At 45.1% G+C, this 19828-nt stretch overlaps 1 protein-coding gene across 2 annotated transcripts in view; it reads left to right on the top strand.

The window, feature by feature from the left end:
* ptprna (protein tyrosine phosphatase receptor type Na) overlaps positions 1-19173 on the top strand; it is a 101036-nt gene extending 81863 nt beyond the window's left edge. Inside the window, exons 13-23 of one of the 2 annotated variants that reach the window (XM_036959457.1) lie at positions 2833-3042; positions 3274-3513; positions 6571-6718; positions 7002-7075; positions 7156-7233; positions 7768-7887; positions 9087-9253; positions 14134-14187; positions 14617-14681; positions 14836-14909; positions 17982-19173. In XM_036959457.1, coding sequence (XP_036815352.1) covers positions 2833-3042; positions 3274-3513; positions 6571-6718; positions 7002-7075; positions 7156-7233; positions 7768-7887; positions 9087-9253; positions 14134-14187; positions 14617-14681; positions 14836-14909; positions 17982-18053 — 1302 coding nt within the window. In that variant the 3' untranslated portion in view covers positions 18054-19173. The remainder of the gene's footprint in view (positions 1-2832; positions 3043-3273; positions 3514-6570; positions 6719-7001; positions 7076-7155; positions 7234-7767; positions 7888-9086; positions 9254-14133; positions 14188-14616; positions 14682-14835; positions 14910-17981) is intronic. The other variant, XM_036959458.1, reaches the window with a different exon arrangement.
* The last annotated feature ends 655 nt before the right edge of the window (positions 19174-19828 follow it).

Here is a 19828-nt window from a genome sequence, read left to right as displayed (position 1 = left end):
TGTACCGGTACCCCCCCCCCCCTGTATAAAGTCTCACTGTTGTTATTTTACTGCTGCTCTTTAATTACTTGTTACTTCTTATTTATTATTCTTATTCGTATATTTATTTTTTTAACTGCATTGTTGGTTAGGGCCTCATAAGTAAGCATTTCACTGTAAGGTTGTATTTGACGCATATGACTAATAAAATTGGATTTGATTTGAATAAACTACAGGACAAAATACAAACTCTTCCAACCCAAAAAGGCCTGTGGTGTTGATGGTATCCTAAATAAAATGATAAAATATACTAACCACAAATTCCAAATCACTTCCGGTCTCCCGAGTGGCGCACCTGTCTAAGCCACTGCATCTCAGTGCTACAGGCGTCACTACAGACCCTGGTTTGATCCCGGGCTGTATCACAACCAGCTGTCATCGGGAGTCCTATATGACGGCGCACAATTGGCCCAGAGTCATCTGGGTTAGGGGAGGGGTTTGGCCTTGGGTGGGCCGTCATTGTAAAATAAGAATGTGTTTTTAACATCATCCTTAGCTCTAGTGGGGGTATATAGGTAGAACACAGGAGGACATTTTAGAATTTTTTGACAAATGTCAAATATCCTGTTTTTATTAATTTAATAGAGTTAGTTAGGTCTGCTCTATACCAAATTAGCATACCCCCTGAGTCCCTTCCCTGTTTCACAGCTGGTAGTTCACAGCTGTCTCTCGCTGTCATTTGTCATTGTCCTGCTCTATCATTACGAGTGGGGAAGAGACAGACGTCATTATAGTAAACTCTCTGAAGACAACTAACTTCTTAACATCTCAATTAACAAACATCATTATAGTCAACTCTCTGAAGACAACTAACTTCTTAACATCTCAATTAACAAACATCATTATAGTCAACTCTCTGACGACAACTAACTTGTTCAAACATCATCTCTATAAACAAACAAGTATCTTTGTTGATATAAATAATAATCAATTTTTCCCTACTTTCTCCTTCCTTTCTCTCTCACTTCCTCTTCTTCCTATTCTCTACCTCCTCTCTGTCTCTCTCTTCCTCCTACTCTCTCTCTCCTCTGTCTCTCTCTTCCTCCTACTCTCTCTCTTCCTCTTCCTCCTATTCTCTCTCTCCGCTCTGTCTCTCTCTTCCTCTTCCTCCTACTCTCTCTCTTCTCTGTCTCTCTCTTCCTCCTACTCTCTCTCTCTTCTCTGTCGCTCTCTTCCTCCTACTCTCTCTCTTCTCTGTCTCTCTCTTCCTCCTACTCTCTCTCTTCTCTGTCTCTCTCTTCCTCCTACTCTCTCTCTCTTCTCTGTCTCTCTCTTCCTCCTACTCTCTCTCTTCTCTGTCTCTCTCTTCCTCCTACTCTCTCTCTTCTCTGTCTCTCTCTTCCTCCTACTCTCTCTTCCTCTTCATCCTACTCTCTCTCTTCCTCTTCCTCCTACTCTCTCTCTTCTCTGTCTCTCTCTTCCTCCTACTCTCTCTCCTCCTCTTCCTCCTATTCTCTCTCTCCACTCTGTCTCTCTCTTCCTCTTCCTCGTACTCTCTCTCTTCTCTGTCTCTCTCTTCCTCCTACTCTCTCTCTTCCTCTTCCTCCTACTCTCTCTCTTCTCTGTCTCTCTCTTCCTCCTACTCTCTCTCTCTTCTCTGTCTCTCTCTGCCTCCTACTCTCTCTCTTCCTCTTCCTCCTACTCTCTCTCTTCTCTGTCTCTCTCTTCCTCTTCCTCCTACTCTCTCTCTCTTCTCTGTCTCTCTCTTCCTCCTACTCTCTCTCTTCCTCTTCCTCCTATTCTCTCTCTCTTCTCTGTCTCTCTCTTCCTCCTACTCTCTCTCTTCCTCTTCCTCCTATTCTCTCGCTCCACTCTGTCTCTCTCTTCCTCTTCCTCCTACTCTCTCTCTTCTCTGTCTCTCTCTTCCTCCTACTCTCTCTCTTCCTCTTCCTCCTATTCTCTCTCTCCACTCTGTCTCTCTCTTCCTCTTCCTCCTACTCTCTCTCTTCTCTGTCTCTCTCTTCCTCCTACTCTCTCTCTTCCTCTTCCTCCTACTCTCTCTCTTCTCTGTCTCTCTCTACCTCCTACTCTCTCTCTTCCTCTTCCTCCTACTCTCTCTCTTCTCTGTCTCTCTCTTCCTCCTACTCTCTCTCTTCCTCTTCATCCTACTCTCTCTTTTCCTCTTCCACCTACTCTCTCTCTTCTCTGTCTCTCTCTGCCTCCTACTCTCTCTCTTCCTCTTCCTCCTATTCTCTCTCTCCGCTCTGTCTCTCTCTTCCTCTTCCTCCTACTCTCTCTCTTCTCTGTCTCTCTCTTCCTCCTACTCTCTCTCTTCTCTGTCTCTCTCTTCCTCCTACTCTGTCTCTTCCTCTACATCCTACTCTCTCTTTTCCTCTTCCACCTACTCTCTCTCTTCTCTGTCTCTCTCTGCCTCCTACTCTCTCTCTTCCTCTTCCTCCTATTCTCTCTCTCCGCTCTGTCTCTCTCTTCCTCTTCCTCCTACTCTCTCTCTCTGTCTCTCTCTTCCTCTTCCTCTTACTTTCTCTCTGTCTCTCTCTTCCTCCTACTCTCTCTTCCTCTTCATCCTACTCTCTCTCTCTCTCTTCCTCTTCCTCCTACTCTCTCTCTCCTCTCTGCCTCTCTCCCCTCTCTGTCATCTCTTCCTCCTACTCTCTCTCTGTCTCTCTCTTCCTCCTACTCTCTCTCTTCCGCCTCATCCTACTCTCTCTCTTCCTCTTCCTCCTACTCTCTCTCTCTCTCCTCTCTGTCTCTCTCCCCTCTCTGTCATCTCTTCCTCCATCTCGACCTCTCTATTTTTCTCTCTCCTCTTTATTTCTCTCTCTCCCCCTACAGAGGAGCGAGGGTCATGGGCTGCCCCATGCCACGCGGGTGAGGGAGGGCTCCAGTGGGCTTGTACTGACGCTGGTGTCCATGGCATGTGTGGGCGGCGTGGTGGTGGTAGCGTTGACCATCGCCTGTCTCAGACACCACACCCAGCAGCCGGCCTCAAGGAAACTGGGCCTCGGACCAGAGGGTGGACCGGAGACACACTTTGACTACCAGGTAGAGGAGAGGAGACACTTCTGAGTGTCCCAAATCACTCCCTAATCCCCATGTAGTGCACTTCTTTTTAAACCAGAGCGCTATGACCCTATGTCAAAAGTAGTGCACTAGATAGGGAATATTGTGCCATTTGGCTGGTTAAAATTAGTGCACTAGATAGGGAATAGTGTGCCATTTGGAACCGGAGACACACTTTGACTAACGGGTAATATCTTTCTGTCGACTTCCTAGGAGCTCTGCCGGCAGCACATGGCAGCCAAGACTTCGCTCAGTCGTCAGGAGGCGGTGGGTGTGGGAGCGGGGGGTCGGAGGGGGACAGACACCTCCAGGGTGAGCAGTGTGTCGTCCCAGTTCAGTGACGGCCCACAACACAGCCCCTCCTCACACAGCAGTACGCCCTCCTGGAGCGAGGAGCCCGCCCAGTCCAAGATGGACATCTCTACTGGTCACATGATACTGGTCAGTGTCAGGGTATGGGGTCATTATGTTTACTACTGGTCAGTATCAGAGGGTATGGGGTCATTATATTTACTACTAGTCAGTATCAGAGGGTATGGGGTCATTATATTTACTACTGGACAGTATCAGAGGGTATGGGGTCAGTATTTAGTACTGGGCAGTATCAGAGGGTATGGGGTCATTATGTTTACTACTGGTCAGTATCAGAGGGTATGGGGTCATTATATTTACTACTGGTCAGTGTCAGGGTATGGGGTCATTATATTTACTACTGGTCAGTATCAGAGGGTATTGGGTCATTATATTTACTACTGGACAGTATCAGAGGGTATTGGGTCATATTTACTACTGGTCAGTATCAGAGGGTATTGGGTCATATTTACTACTGGTCAGTATCAGAGGGTATTGGGTCATTATATTTACTACTGGACAGTATCAGAGGGTATTGGGTCATATTTACTACTGGACAGTATCAGAGGGTATTGGGTCATATTTACTACTGGTCAGTATCAGAGGGAATGGGGTCATTATATTTACTACTGGACAGTATCAGAGGGTATGGGGTCATTATATTTACTACTGGTCAGTATCAGAGGGTATGGGGTCATTATATTTACTACTGGACAGTATCAGAGGGTATGGGGTCATTATATTTACTACTGGTCAGTGTCAGAGGGTATGGGGTCATTATATTTACTACTGGTCAGTGTCAGGGTATGGGGTCATTATATTTACTACTGGACAGTATCAGAGGGTATGGGGTCATTATATTTACTACTGGTCAGTATCAGAGGGCATGGGGTCATTATATTTACTACTGGACAGTATCAGAGGGTATGGGGTCATTATATTTACTACTGGACAGTATCAGAGGGTATTGGGTCATTATATTTACTACTGGTCAGTGTCAGAGGGTATGGGGTCATTATATTTACTACTGGACAGTATCAGAGGGTATGGGGTCATTATGTTTACTACTGGTCAGTATCAGAGGGTATGGGGTCATTATGTTTACTACTGGTCAGTATCAGAGGGTATGGGGTCATTATATTTACTACTGGACAGTATCAGAGGGTATTGGGTCATTATATTTACTACTGGACAGTATCAGAGGGTATTGGGTCATATTTACTACTGGACAGTGTCAGAGGGTATGGGGTCATTATATTTACTACTGGTCAGTATCAGAGGGTATGGGGTCATTATATTTACTACTGGACAGTATCAGAGGGTATGGGGTCATTATATTTACTACTGGACAGTATCAGAGGGTATGGGGTCATTATATTTACTACTGGACAGTATCAGAGGGTATGGGGTCATTATGTTTACTACTGGACAGTATCAGAGGGTATTGGGTCATTATATTTACTACTGGACAGTATCAGAGGGTATTGGGTCATATTTACTACTGGTCAGTATCAGAGGGTATTGGGTCATTATGTTTACTACTGGTCAGTGTCAGGGTATGGGGTCATTATATTTACTACTGGACAGTATCAGAGGGTATTGGGTCATATTTACTACTGGTCAGTATCAGAGGGTATTGGGTCATTATATTTACTACTGGACAGTATCAGAGGGTATGGGGTCATTATATTTACTACTGGACAGTATCAGAGGGTATGGGGTCATTATATTTACTACTGGACAGTATCAGAGTTTATGGGGTCATATTTACTACTGGTCAGTATCAGAGTGTATGAGGTCAGTATTTAGTACTGGACAGTATCAGAGGGTATGGGGTCATTATATTTACTACTGGACAGTATTAGAGGGTATGGGGTCATTATATTTACTACTGGACAGTATCAGAGGGTATTGGGTCATTATATTTACTACTGGTCAGTATCAGAGGGTATGGGGTCATTATATTTACTACTGGACAGTATCAGAGGGTATGGGGTCATTATATTTACTACTGGACAGTATCAGAGGGTATGGGGTCATTATATTTACTACTGGTCAGTATCAGAGGGTATGGGGTCATTATATTTACTACTGGTCAGTATCAGAGGGTATGGGGTCATTATATTTACTACTGGACAGTATCAGAGGGTATGGGGTCATTATATTTACTACTGGACAGTATCAGAGGGTATGGGGTCATTATATTTACTACTGGACAGTATCAGAGGGTATGGGGTCATTATATTTACTACTGGACAGTATCAGAGGGTATGGGGTCATTATATTTACTACTGGACAGTATCAGAGGGTATTGGGTCATATTTACTACTGGTCAGTATCAGAGGGTATGGGGTCATTATATTTACTACTGGACAGTATCAGAGGGTATTGGGTCATATTTACTACTGGACAGTATCAGAGGGTATGGGGTCATTATATTTACTACTGGACATTATCATAGGGTATTGGGTCATATTTACTACTGGTCAGTATCAGAGGGTATGGGGTCATTATATTTACTACTGGACAGTATTAGAGGGTATGGGGTCATTATATTTACTACTGGGCAGTATCAGAGGGTATGGGGTCATTATATTTACTACTGGGCAGTATTAGAGGGTATGGGGTCATTATATTTACTACTGGACAGTATCAGAGGGTATGGGGTCATTATATTTACTACTGGACAGTATCAGAGTTTATGGGGTCATATTTACTACTGGTCAGTATCAGAGGGTATTGGGTCATTATATTTACTACTGGTCAGTATCAGAGGGTATGAGGTCAGTATTTAGTACTGGGCAGTATCAGAGGGTATGGGGTAGCCTAGTGGTTAGAGCTGACAAGGTACAAATCTGTCATTCTGTCCCTGAACAGGCAGTTCACCCACTGTTCCTAGGCCGTCATTGTAAATAAGAATTTGTTCTTAACTGACTTTCCTGGTTAAATAAAGGTAAAAAAAAAAAAAAATTCACTCCTGGTCAGTATCAAAGGGTATGGGGTCATTATATTTATCTGTGTCCAGGAAATGGGCCCTGGTTATTTAATAAGGATAATGCCTTTGAGCTCTCATCAAATACACCATAACAACAAGTCTTTAATATCCCATGGCAAAGATATTCTGAACTCTGTTCATAACGTTCGTGTCCTTCTCCTCAGGCCTACATGGAGGATCATCTGAAGGATAAGGACCGTCTGATGAAGGAATGGAACGCTCTACGTTCCTACCAGGCTGAACCCAGTGCTGTCACCGTCGGGCAGAGTGAATCCCACCTGGAGAAAAACCGCTGCCCTGAGTCTCTTCCCTGTGAGTCTCATTTACCTCTCCTCGGGTTTATCCTCTAGTCTTGGGCTGGGATTCAAACATCACATAATAACGGTCAAGTGGTTTTTTTTCTGCTTGAGCTGGGCATCCGTAGCATTTAGAGACAAGCGAGATCTCAGCAAAACGTCGGGGGAAAAATAGCCTTTTTTTACAAGCCTATTGCTGTGCGCAGGCCGTTCGTCTGCGTTAGATTCAATCCAGGACTTAATGTTACATCTACGATCCTCTTCTAGAGCTTGGTTAGTTACTCTCTGTTCTGTTCTAGATGACCACTCCCGTGTGAAACTGAAGACAGAGAGCAACTCCACCAAGGAAGACTACATTAACGCCAGCATCATAGTAAGATCTCTGACTGCTACTCTTGTGATGGTGATGGTTGACACAGCTGTCATTAATATCCTCTATCTGTAAAACCCCAGATTGACCACGATCCTCGACTGCCTGCTTACATCGCCACCCAGGGACCACTGGCACACACCATCGCTGACTTCTGGCAGGTCAGTGGAACACATAGTACTCTGAGGAACTTTTAGCTTGAGTGTCAGCTTGAAGGAAAGCGCTTTAATGGCACATTAATAAACTGAAACTTGGAAAAGATCAGAACAGGGCTACTTGTGTAAACGCAGCTATAGTGACACAGTTGATGTAGAAGGACATGGGGCAGTAACTATGGCCCTTGTCTGGCTTGTCAATCACAGTACATACCAGTACAGCCCTAGTCTAACATGTCACTCACAGTATATACCAGTACAGCCCTAGTCTAGCATGTCAATCACAGTATATACCAGTACAGTCCGCTGTGTGACAGTGGGTTGTTGTACTATAGATGGTGTGGGAGAATAGCTACACAGTGATAGCGTGTTGTTGTTGTACTATAGATGGTATGGGAGAATAGCTACACCGTGATAGCGTGTTGTTGTTGTACTATAGATGGTATGGGAGAATAGCTACACCGTGATAGCGTGTTGTTGTTGTACTATAGATGGTGTGGGAGAATGGCTACACAGTGACAGTGTGTTGTTGTAATATAGATGGTGTGGGAGAATGGCTGCACAGTGATAGTGATGATGACTGCCCTGGTTGAGGACGGAGAGACTCAGTGTGTTCGCTACTGGCCTGACGAGGGATCGTCCCTCTACCACATCTACGAGGTGAGGGGTTTACATATACAGTGCATATCGTTATCAGTAGTTCTCAGTTCCTGGTCCTTAGCAACTACACACCTGATTCAAATCATCTAAATCTGATGACGAGTTGATGATTTCAATCCGGTGTGTAGTTCCAATCCAATCAATTGTATTTATATAGCCCTTCGTACATCAGCTGATATCTCAAAGTGCTGTACAGAAACCCAGCCTAAAACCCCAAACAGGAAGCAATGCAGGTGTAGAAGCACGGTGGCTAGGAAAAACTCCCCTAGAAAGGCCAAAACCTAGGAAGAAACCTAGAGAGGAACCAGGCTATGTGGGGTGGCCAGTCCTCTTCTGGCTGTGCTGGGTGGAGATTATAAACCTAGAGAGGAACCAGGCTATGAGGGGTGGCCAGTCCTCTTCTGGCTGTGCCTGGTATAGATTAGAAACCTAGAGAGGAACCAGGCTATGTGGGGTGGAGATTAGAAACCTAGAGAGGAACCAGGCTATGTGGGGTGGCCAGTCCTAGGGCAAAAAAATAAAATAAAAATAATGTGCACCCCGTTTGGGTCCCCGGGACCAGGATGGAGAAGCACTTGCAATGTGGTACAGATGAAGAAGGAAAAATCCCTCTCAGACTCTATGGTAATTGGATATGCAGTCCTGAGTACACATAGTCGATCCACCCACCATTCTACTACAGTCCTTCTAATTATATTGTGGTAAAAAGGGAAAGGAGATCAAACGTCAGATAAAACTACAGCAGGGTACACCAACTGGCCCACGGGTGATTTTGTTGTTGACTTAAAACACTGTAAAAACAACAGCAAATCAGCTCCGAGTGATTTTCATTTTGGAAATGTGTTCCCAAGGTATTCCCTGCATAATAGAGATAATAATAGAGTGATAGATGTGATCGTATACATTTGTAAGCAAGGTTTGAAATGATTATGTTTGGGCGGTTAACCCCCCCCCCCCCCCCTCCCCCCCAAAAAGAAAAATTAAGACAAAAAGCATTAGTCAGTTGTACAACTGAATGCTTTTAACTGAACTGTGTCTTCCGCATTTTAACCCAACCCCTCTGAATCAGAGAGGTACCGGGGGGGGGGGGGGGCTGCCTTAATCAACGTCCACGTCTACGGCGCCCGGGGAACAGTCGATTAACTGCCTTGTTCAGGTGCCCACTCGGTGATATTAAATTATCTTTGTTTCCCTACAAGGTGAACTTGGTCTCTGAACACATCTGGTGTAAGGACTTCCTGGTTCGTAGTTTCTACCTGAAGAACGTTCAGACCCAGGAGACTCGAACCCTGACACAGTTCCATCTGCTCAGCTGGCCCGCCAACGGAATCCCTACCTCCACACGCCCTCTGCTGGACTTCCGCAGGTACTGCAGACGCTGTCTATTGGTGCAGCTTGACATACAGTACACCAATTGGCAGTATCACTTAATTCACTGCAACTTAACTGTTCTTGATTGTATCGCTGCTCTTGACAGTCTCACTGTGCTTGCTAGCATCAATGCTTTTTAATAAGCTTTACAGACCCCCGATACGGGTCTGACGAAGGCCTTGAGGCCGAGACGTAAAGGTTATTCAAGAGCGGTGATACTATCAAGAGCAGTGATACTAGTCAGAGCAGAGAAACTAGTCAGAGCAGTGATACTAGTCAGAACAGTGATACTAGTCAGAGTAGTGATACTAGTCAGAGTAGTGATACTATCAAGAGCAGTGATACTAGTCAGAGCAGAGAAACTAGTCAGAGCAGTGATACTAGTCAGAACAGTGATACTAGTCAGAGCAGTGATACTAGTCAGAGCAGTGATACTATCAAGAGCAGTGATACTAGTCAGAGCAGAGAAACTAGTCAGAGCAGTGATACTAGTCAGAACAGTGATACTAGTCAGAGTAGTGATACTAGCCAGATCAGTGATACTAGTCAGAGCAGTGATACTATCAAGAGCAGTGATACTAGTCAGAGCAGTGATACTAGCCAGAGCAGTGATACTAGCCAGAGTAGTGATACTAGTCAGATCAGTGATACTAGTCAGAGTAGTGATACTAGTCAGAACAGTGAGACTAGTCAGAGCAGTGAGAATAGTCAGAGTTGTGATACTAGTCAGAGCAGTGATACTAGTCAGAACAGTGATACTAGTCAGAGCAGTGATACTAGTCAGAGCAGTGATACTAGCCAGAGTAGTGATACTAGTCAGAGCAGTAAGACTAGTCAGAGCAGTGATACTAGTCAGAACAGTGATACTAGTCAGAGCAGTGAGACTAGTCAGAGCAGTGAGGCTAGTCAGAGTTGTGATACTAGTCAGAGCAGTGATACTAGTCAGAACAGTGATACTAGTCAGAGCAGTGATACTAGCCAGAGCAGTGATACAAGTCAGAGCAGTGATACTAATCAGAACAGTGATACTAGCCAGAGCAGTGATACTAGTCAGAACAGTGATACTAGCCAGAGCAGTGATACTAGTCAGAGAAGTGATACTAGTCAGAACAGTGATACTAGTCAGAACAGTGATACTAGCCAGAGCAGTGATACTAGTCAGAACAGTGATACCAGTCAGAGCAGTGATACTAGTCCGAGCAGTGATACTAGTCAGAGCAGTGATACTAGTCAGAACAGTGATACTAGCCTGAGCAGTGATACTAGCCAGAGCAGTGATACTAGTCAGAACAGTGATACTAGCCAGAGCAGTGATACTAGTCAGAGCAGTGATACTAGTCAGAGCAGTGATACTAGTCAGAACAGTGATACTAGCCAGAGCAGTGAGACTAGCCAGAGTAGTGATACTTGTCAGAGCAGTGAGACTAGTCAGAGTAGTGATACTAGTCAGAGAAGTGATACTAGTCAGAGCAGTGATACTAATCAGAGCAGTGATACTAGTCAGAACAGTGAGACTAGCCAGAGTAGTGATACTAGTCAGAGCAGTGATACTAGTCAGAGCAGTGATACTAGCCAGAGCAGTGAGACTAGTCAGAACAGTGATACTAGTCAGAACAGTGATACTAGTCAGAGCAGTGATACTAGCCAGAGTAGTGATACTAGCCAGAGCAGTGAGACTAGTCAGAACAGTGAGACTAGTCAGAACAGTGATACTAGTCAGAGCAGTGATACTAGTCAGAGTAGTGATACTAGTCAGAACAGTGATACTAGTCAGAGCAGTGAGACTAGTCAGAACAGTGATACTAGTCAGAACAGTGATACTAGTCAGAGCAGTGATACTAGTCAGAGTAGTGATACTAGCCAGAGCAGTGATACTAGTCAGAGCAGTGATACTAGCCAGAGTAGTGATACTAGTCAGAACAGTGATACTAGTCAGAGCAGTGATACTAGTCAGAGCAGTGAGACTAGTCAGAACAGTGATACTAGTCAGAACAGTGATACTAGTCAGAGCAGTGATACTAGCCAGAGTAGTGATACTAGTCAGAACAGTGACACTAGTCAGAGCAGTGATGTCCTATGTAATGACTGTTTGGCCTGTCCAAATACTGTCCTGTGTAATGACTGTATGGCCTGTCCAAATACTGTCCTGTGTAATGACTGTGTGATCAGGCCAAATACTGTCCTGTGTAATGACTGTGTGATCAGGCCAAATACTGTCCTGTGTAATGACTGTGTGTCCAAATACTGTCCTGTGTAATGACTGTGTGGCCAAATACTGTCCTGTGTAATGACTGTGTGGCCAAATACTGTCCTGTGTAATGACTGTGTGATCAGGCCAAATACTGTCCTGTGTAATGACTGTGTGTCCAAATACTGTCCTGTGTAATGACTGTGTGTCCAAATACTGTCCTGTGTAATGACTGTGTGGCCAAATACTGTCCTGTGTAATGACTGTGTGATCAGGCCAAATACTGTCCTGTGTAATGACTGTGTGTCCAAATGCTGTCCTATGTAATGACTGTGTGGCCTGTCCAAATACTGTCCTGTGTAATGACTGTGTGGCCTGTCCAAATACTGTCCTGTGTAATGACTGTGTGATCAGGCCAAATACTGTCCTATGTAATGACTGTGTGTCCAAATACTGTCCTATGTAATGACTGTGTGATCAGGCCAAATACTGTCCTGTGTAATGACTGTGTGTCCAAATACTGTCCTGTGTAATGACTGTGTGTCCAAATGCTGTCCTATGTAATGACTGTGTGGCCTGTCCAAATACTGTCCTGTGTAATGACTGTGTGGCCTGTCCAAATACTGTCCTGTGTGGCCAAATACTGTCCTATGTAATGACTGTGAGACCTGTCCAAATGCTGTCCTATGTAATGACTGCGTGGCCTGTCCAAATACTGTCCTGTGTGGCCAAATACTGTCCTGTGTAATGACTGTGTGACCTGTCCAAATACTGTCCTGTGTAATGACTGTGTGACCTGTCCAAATACTGTCCTGTGTAATGACTGTGTGACCTGTCCATATACTGTCCTGTGTAATGACTGTGTGGCCTGTCCAAATACTGTCCTGTGTAATGACTGTGTGGCCAAATACTGTCCTATGTAATGACTGTGTGGCCTGTCCAAATACTGTCCTGTGTAATGACTGTGTGGCCAAATACTGTCCTATGTAATGACTGTGTGGCCACTCCAAATACTGTCCTATGTAATATGAAGTGATGCTTGAACCTTGTAAGATTAATGAAGCAAGTGTGTAGTGTTGCCTTAATTTGTTGTTTGAGATCATGTTTTTCCACTTCTTTGACCTTCCCTGATTTCTTCCTTTACTTAATCCATTTCTCTTTCCTAGTAAATCTTTACCTACCTCCCTCACTACCTCCTCTCTTTCTCTCAGCCCCCCCCCCCCCCTCTCAGTACCTCTCTGTACCTCCTTATTGGTTATCCCTCTCTTTCTCTCAGCCCCCCCTCTCTCTGTACCTCCTTATTGGTTATCCCTCTCTTTCTCTCAGTCCCCCCCCTCTCTCTCTACCTCCTTATTGGTTATCCCTCTCTTTCTCTCAGCCCCCCCTCTCTCTGTACCTCGTTATTGTTTACCTCTTTCTCTCAGTGATGGTGGTCAGCTATTGGCCCTTGGGATTCTCCACATCTCCCAGTGGCATTTTTGTGATTTGCAGCTAGTAGTCTGGGTCCAGTTGCATAGTCACAAAAATGATCATTGGTAGGTGTGACTGCAGCAGGAGTCGACGCTGGCCGGATAAGTCCATCCGTCGCCCCCTTCCTTCCCTCCTTCCCTCCTTCCCTCCCTCCTTCCTTCCTTCCTTCCTTCCTTCCTTCCTTCCTTCCTTCTTGACTTTCTGTCCTTTCCACTGATGGGTTGAGTTTCTCTAACCTCAAAGACTAATATGTTGTAACTAACTGTAATTCATATCCAGGCCTCCAGACAGGCAGAGATGGGAACCTTGTTTTCTGTGTGTATTTTAAGACCAGTAAAGCAGAAACAGTACTTGTATGCAGCATCCAATCTAGACTTGTCCGTTAACATTACATTTAGTGATATTGTTCTCTTTCCCTCTTTCGCTCCCTCCCCCCCTCCCTCTCTCCCCCCTCCCTCTCTCCCTCTTCCTACCCTCCCTCCCTCCCTCTTCCTACCCTCCCTCCCTCTCTCCCCCCCTCCCTCTCTCCCTCTTCCTACCCTCCCTCCCTCCCTCCCTCTTCCTACCCTCCCTCCCTCCCTCTCTCCCACCCTCCCTCTCTCTCTCCCACCCCCCTCCCTCTCTCCCCCCTCCCTCTCTCCCTCTTCCTACCCTCCCTCCCTCTTCCTACCCTCCCTCCCTCCCTCTCTCCCACCCCCCCTCCCTCTCTCCCCCCTCCCTCTCTCCCTCTTCCTACCCTCCCTCCCTCCCTCTTCCTACCCTCCCTCCCTCCCTCTCTACCCCCCTCCCTCCCACCCTCCCTCCCCCTCCCTCCCTACCTCCACCCCTCCCTGACTCCTACCCCCCCTCCCTCTCTCCCAACCCCCCCTCCCTCTCTCCCCCCTCTCCCTCCCCCCCACCCTCTCTCTCTCCTACCCCCCCTCCCTCTCTCCTACCCTCCCTCCCTCTCTCCCACCCTCCCTCTCTCCCTCCCTCTCTCCCTCTCTCCCACCCCCCCTCTCCCTCTCCCCCCTCCTCCCTCCCCCTCCCTCCCTCTCTCCTACCCTCCCTCTCCCCCCTCCTCCCTCCCTCTCTCCCACCCCCTCCCTCCCTCTATCCTACCCTCCCTCTCCCCCACCCTCCCTCCCTCTCTCCCACCCTCCCTCTCCCTCCCTCCCTCTCTCCCACCCCCCCTCCCTCTCTCCTACCCTCCTTCCCATCTTGTCTCCCTCCAACAGGAAGGTGAATAGGTGCTACAGAGGTAGATCCTGCCCCATCATCGTCCACTGCAGGTAAACCTACAGCTCTAACCTAGTTTCTCTATACAGAGGTAAAGACTTAGCCTGGTCCCAGATCTGTTTGTACTGTCTTACTATACTTCAATTGTCATTTTCATTGACAATGGACCATAGGAGTTGGCTGTACAGCCCATCCAGATGTGGGACCGGGCTAGAAGAGACTACCTGTGCTTTATATTCAGTCTGTCAAATCAAACTCCTCTACTGTGTGTCTCTATCATAGGAATATCATTATAGAAAAGGCTTGGAACCTCTAACTCTGACAATTTGACTGGTAAAGTCAAAGTCATCCATTGCAATGGATGTCAGTTCACCCATTATGCCATCGTTGACTTGAATGGGGAAGCCCGTTCTATAGATTCTATTTCTGCAGTCTTTATGACGTGCTGTGTGACCTGATGATGTATTCTCTGTCTCGTACAGTGACGGCACTGGCAGAACGGGAACCTACATCCTTATTGACATGGTCATCAATCGCATGGCTAAGGGTGAGTCAGACATCTTGATCTTGTCAGACGTCTTTGATAGTTTGCCCGTGTAGTTTTATATCACTAGATAGACACTTATACAGCATTGTGAATCATTGACTCCATGTTGGTGAATACGATTTTTCACGTCATGATTCATATGATGTGTTTCCAGGCGCGAAGGAGATCGATATTGCTGCGACATTGGAACACATTCGAGACCAGAGACCGAGCTTAGTTCACACCAAGGTATGGCCTTCTCAAACTACACAGTTCGTACAAAACCTTATGGACACCTGCTTGTTGTCTCTTGACAAACAAGGTTGATGAAATCCGAGCAGCATTCCAGAGAGACATCAGAGACTATGATCCCTTATTGATGTCACTTGTTAAATCCATTTCAATCAGTGTAGATGAAGGGGAGGAGACAACTCAGCGAGTGAACGGGCAAGACAAAAGATTGAAGTGCTTTTGAACGGGGTATGGTGGTAGGTGCCAGGTGTACGGGTTTGTGTCAAGAACTGCAACGCCGCTGGGTTTTTCACCCTCAAAAGTTTCCCATGTGTATCACCACCCAAACGACATCCAGCCAACATCCAGCCAACTTGACACAACTTGACACAACTGTTGGAAGCATTGGAGTCAACAAATCAAATCGAATGTTATTTAAACAATACAAAACATCACACAAACATCCACAGCATCACACAAACATCCACAACATAAACACAAACATCCACAACATCCACAAACATCCACATCATACAAACATATACATCACACAAACATGTACAACATCACACAAACATCCACAACATCACACAAACATATACAGCATCACACAAACATCCACAACATCACACAAACATCCACAACATCACACAAACATATACAGCATCACACAAACATCCACAACATCACACAAACATCCACAACATACACAAACATCCACAACATCTCCCTTGCCCAGACCCACTTGCTCACAACTCCATCTCCTTGATGTCCTGTCCATTTGCAATTTGTTTCAATGGGCATTTACCATCACGAATTTGACAAGCTTAAAAATTCTGCAGAAATGCAAAATTGACTGGCCCAATGAACTCGGGATGGCCGGGCAGTGATAGTGGTTCCTCTCCATCGCTCGATGGTGACATGAGAGAAGTGGGGCTGTGTTGTTTTCAAAAAAAAATTTGAAACACGTCCAAAATGACCAGGGGTGCCCCCTATTGGATGGGCACGGGACCCCCTGCAACCGTGGACCCCCTGCAACCCTCTAAAGGCATTAAAAACAATTTTAAAAATGTTCTCCTGGTAACACGTTCCAATCACCAAGCGCACTGCTGTCCATTTGCAATATGTTTCAATGGGCATTTACCATCACGAATTTGACATGCTCAAAAATACTGCAGGAATGAGAAATTGACTGGCCCGATGAACTCGGGATGGCCGGGCATTCTGGTTCCTTTTCATCACTTGTTGGTGTTGATTTCAGAATGTCAATTTAGTGATAGTCTAACACTGTTTAAACATATTGCAAATGGACAAAAGTCAGCCAGCAAGTCACCGTCCATCAGTCAATTAGATATCATTCTGACACCAAACTGATACAAACTGACACCACACCCACTTTTTCCAACTCGATTTGAAGCTATCACATATTTCAGAGCAGGCCCAAAATTCACAGCGCCTTCTGTTTAAACCATAATAAAAACATAAACATGTAGTTACGTTCTAGCTGTGGGTCCAGTTCTGACAGTATGTGTAGGCCTAGCTAAGGTGACCCCGAATCCCAAGTTTCGGCTCGATAGGTAATTTGGAGCCCGAGCAGCGACCTTAATTGGTGCTGAAAATCAAAATTTTCCAGGCGTTGCTATGGGATCCTTGAATTAGCTATCGGACAGAAACGTTAAGTTCCGTCTCTATGGGTCGAGGCAGTTTCAATGCACCTAGTCTTGCGACTCTGGGACTTTTCTAAATGTCGTCATTTTCGTGAGGGTCAAAATGAATTGAAGTTATTGCAAATGTACAAGGCTGTTTCTCGGTCTGAGAACCTTCCAGAGTCACATAACCCACCGTGCACTATCAACTTGAGCTCTCGAACAGGTTTCTAAAGTTTCAGAGCTCTAGGTCTGACGGTTCTTTGATAGTTTGAATAAAGGTAACTATTGTAGGCCAGCAGGCTAATGTTCCTATCGACCCAGTAAGGCCAGCAGGCTAATGTTCCTTTCCACCCAGTAAGGCCAGCAGGCAAATGTTCCTATCCACCCAGTAAGGCCAGCAGGCTCATGTTCCTATCCACCCAGTAAGGCCAGCAGGCTCATGTTCCTATCCACCCAGTAAGGCCAGCAGGCTCATGTTCCTATCCACCCAGTAAGGCCAGTGTCTTTTTATTGGTATGTAACTGTTATGAAAGTTGTATTGGCAATTTGTTTTGTATTGAAACGGCACATTAAACGTGTACATGACACTGGAACAAAATTTCCCCATGAGGACAATAAAGTCAGTAAAGTAAATCTCCAGCGCCCGCATCACTCTCTGCCACATGGCCTCGAACTGCAACATTTCCCCATGAGGACAATAAAGTCAGTAAAGTAACTCTCCAGCATCACTCACTGCCACATGGCCTCGAACTGCAACATTTCCCCATGAGGACAATAAAGTCAGTAAAGTAAATCTCCAGCATCACTCTCTGCCACATGGCCTCGAACTGCAACATTTCCCCATGAGGACAATAAAGTCAGTAAAGTAAATCTCAGGCATCACTCTCTGCCACATGGCCTCAAACTGCAACATTTCCCCATGAGGACAATAAAGTCAGTAAAGTAAATCTCCAGCATCACTCTCTGCCACATGGCCTCGAACTGCAACATTTCCCCATGAGGACAATAAAGTCAGTAAAGTAAATCTCCAGCATCACTCTCTGCCACATGGCCTCGAACTGCAACATTTCCCCATGAGGACAATAAAGTCAGTAAAGTAAATCTCCAGCATCACTCACTGCCACATGGCCTCGAACTGCAACATTTCCCCATGAGGACAATAAAGTCAGTAAAGTAAATCTCCAGCATCACTCTCTGCCACATGGCCTCGAACTGCAACATTTCCCCATGAGGACAATAAAGTCAGTAAAGTAAATCTCCAGCATCACTCTCTGCCACATGGCCTCGACCTGCAACATTTCATTTTTCTACGTCGTCCACACACTTTCAACATTTAGATAATAAAGCATTTGACCTTTCCCTTGTGTTCACGACAGAGGATTGGTTGATTTCCTCTGTGTGTGTCTCTGACAGTCTCCCTCCCTTTCTGTCTCCCTCTCAGGACCAGTTTGAGTTTGCCCTGACCGCCGTGGCAGAAGAGGTCAATGCCATCCTGAAAGCTCTGCCGCAGTGAACCCTACCACCTCTACCACCTCTACCACCGGTGCCACAAACCAGGGAGGAACTACATTTCCCAGAGTGCAATTACTATTACTGAAGCCTGGTTTGTGTTGCCTCGCCAACTCTTTTAGTCATTGTCACACCAATACAGCATTAACAGATCTAGAATCAAGGTTCTGTTATTATGCTTTCATATCTAAATGAAATGTGGTTTCAAAGAATCCTCGAGATTATTCCGATCAGACAAGAATACTTCAAATGGACAGTAGGACTGTGACTTGATACTGTACCTCTACTCCTTACTCACTAGTGATACTACAATTACCATCTGTTGTCATGGAGATGTTGTATTACCATGCTCCCTCCTGATCTGTTGTCATGGAGATGTTGTATTACCATACTCCCTCCTGATTTGTTGTCATGGAGATGTTGTATTACCATGTTCCCTCCTGATCTGTTGTCATGGAGATGTTGTATTACCATGCTTCCTCCTGATCTGTTGTCATGGAGATGTTATTTTACCATGCTCCCTCCTGATCTGTTGTCATGGAGATGTTGTATTACCATGCTCCCTCCTGATCTGTTGTCATGGAGATGTTGTATTACCATGCTTCCTCCTGATCTGTTGTCATGGAGATGTTATTTTACCATGCTCCCTCCTGATCTGTTGTCATGGAGATGTAAAACCAGTCATTGTACTCTAGTAGGGAGTCATCCTTTTGGCATAACAGCATATAAGGCCCAAGGCTCATACACTTGTATAAGCAAGATGACAACAAAGCCTGACTATGGCGAGGGTGAAGTGAGTGACATACTAGTGTATTATAGGTTACACCAGTTTCTCTAAGGAGCTGGTTTATACCTCTAACTTTAACTCTAAACCTAATGATTTATTTCTATCCATTTTGTAATGGAACTATTACTGTACACTGACTACCTAATCACTCACATCTGAATCATATCAATAAGTGTCTTCGGTGTTACTGTAAAACCTCTGTGATTTATTGTAAATAATTCACCTGATTTATTTCTTAAATGTGTATTAATGTAGCAAACATAGAAAACAACTATAAAAAAATATTTTTAACTCGATGTATGTAATTAAATCTCTATTGTGATGTGGTGCAACAGCATAGAGTGGTCTGACTGTGTTATTTTTATTCACATCCCACAGTACTGACTAGTAACCTTTAGGAACCAATGCCTACATCCCATAATACTACCTAGTACCCGTTAGGAACCAATGCCTATATCACATGATACTGACTAGTAACCATTAGGAACCAATGTCTACAGCTACACTGAACAAAAATTATAAACGCAACATGTAAAATGTTGGTCGCATGATTCATGAGCTGAAATAAAAGATCCCAGAAATGTTCCACCCGCACAAAAAAAGTATTTATCTGATTTTGTGAACAAATTTGTTTACATCCCTGTCAGTGAGCATTTATCATTTGCCAAGATAATCCATCCACCTGACAGGTGTGGCATATCAAGAAGCTGATTAAATAGCATGATCATTACACAAGTGTACCTTGTGTTGGGGACAATAAAAGGCCACTTTAAAATGTGCAGTTTTGTCACACAACACAATGCCACAGATGTCTCAAGTTTTGATGGAGCGGACAATTGGCATGCTGACTGCAGGAATGTCCATCAGACCGGTTGCCAGAGAATTGAATGTTAATTTCTCTACCATAAGCCGCCTCCAACATAATTTTCGAGAATTTGGCAGTGTATGTACAAAACGGCCGCACAACCGCAGACCACGTGTAATCACGCAGG

The sequence above is a fragment of the Oncorhynchus mykiss genome, chromosome 22 (genome assembly GCF_013265735.2).
Source record: "Oncorhynchus mykiss isolate Arlee chromosome 22, USDA_OmykA_1.1, whole genome shotgun sequence".
NCBI lineage: Eukaryota > Metazoa > Chordata > Actinopteri > Salmoniformes > Salmonidae > Oncorhynchus > Oncorhynchus mykiss.
This window is presented reverse-complemented; position numbering and strand designations above follow the sequence as displayed.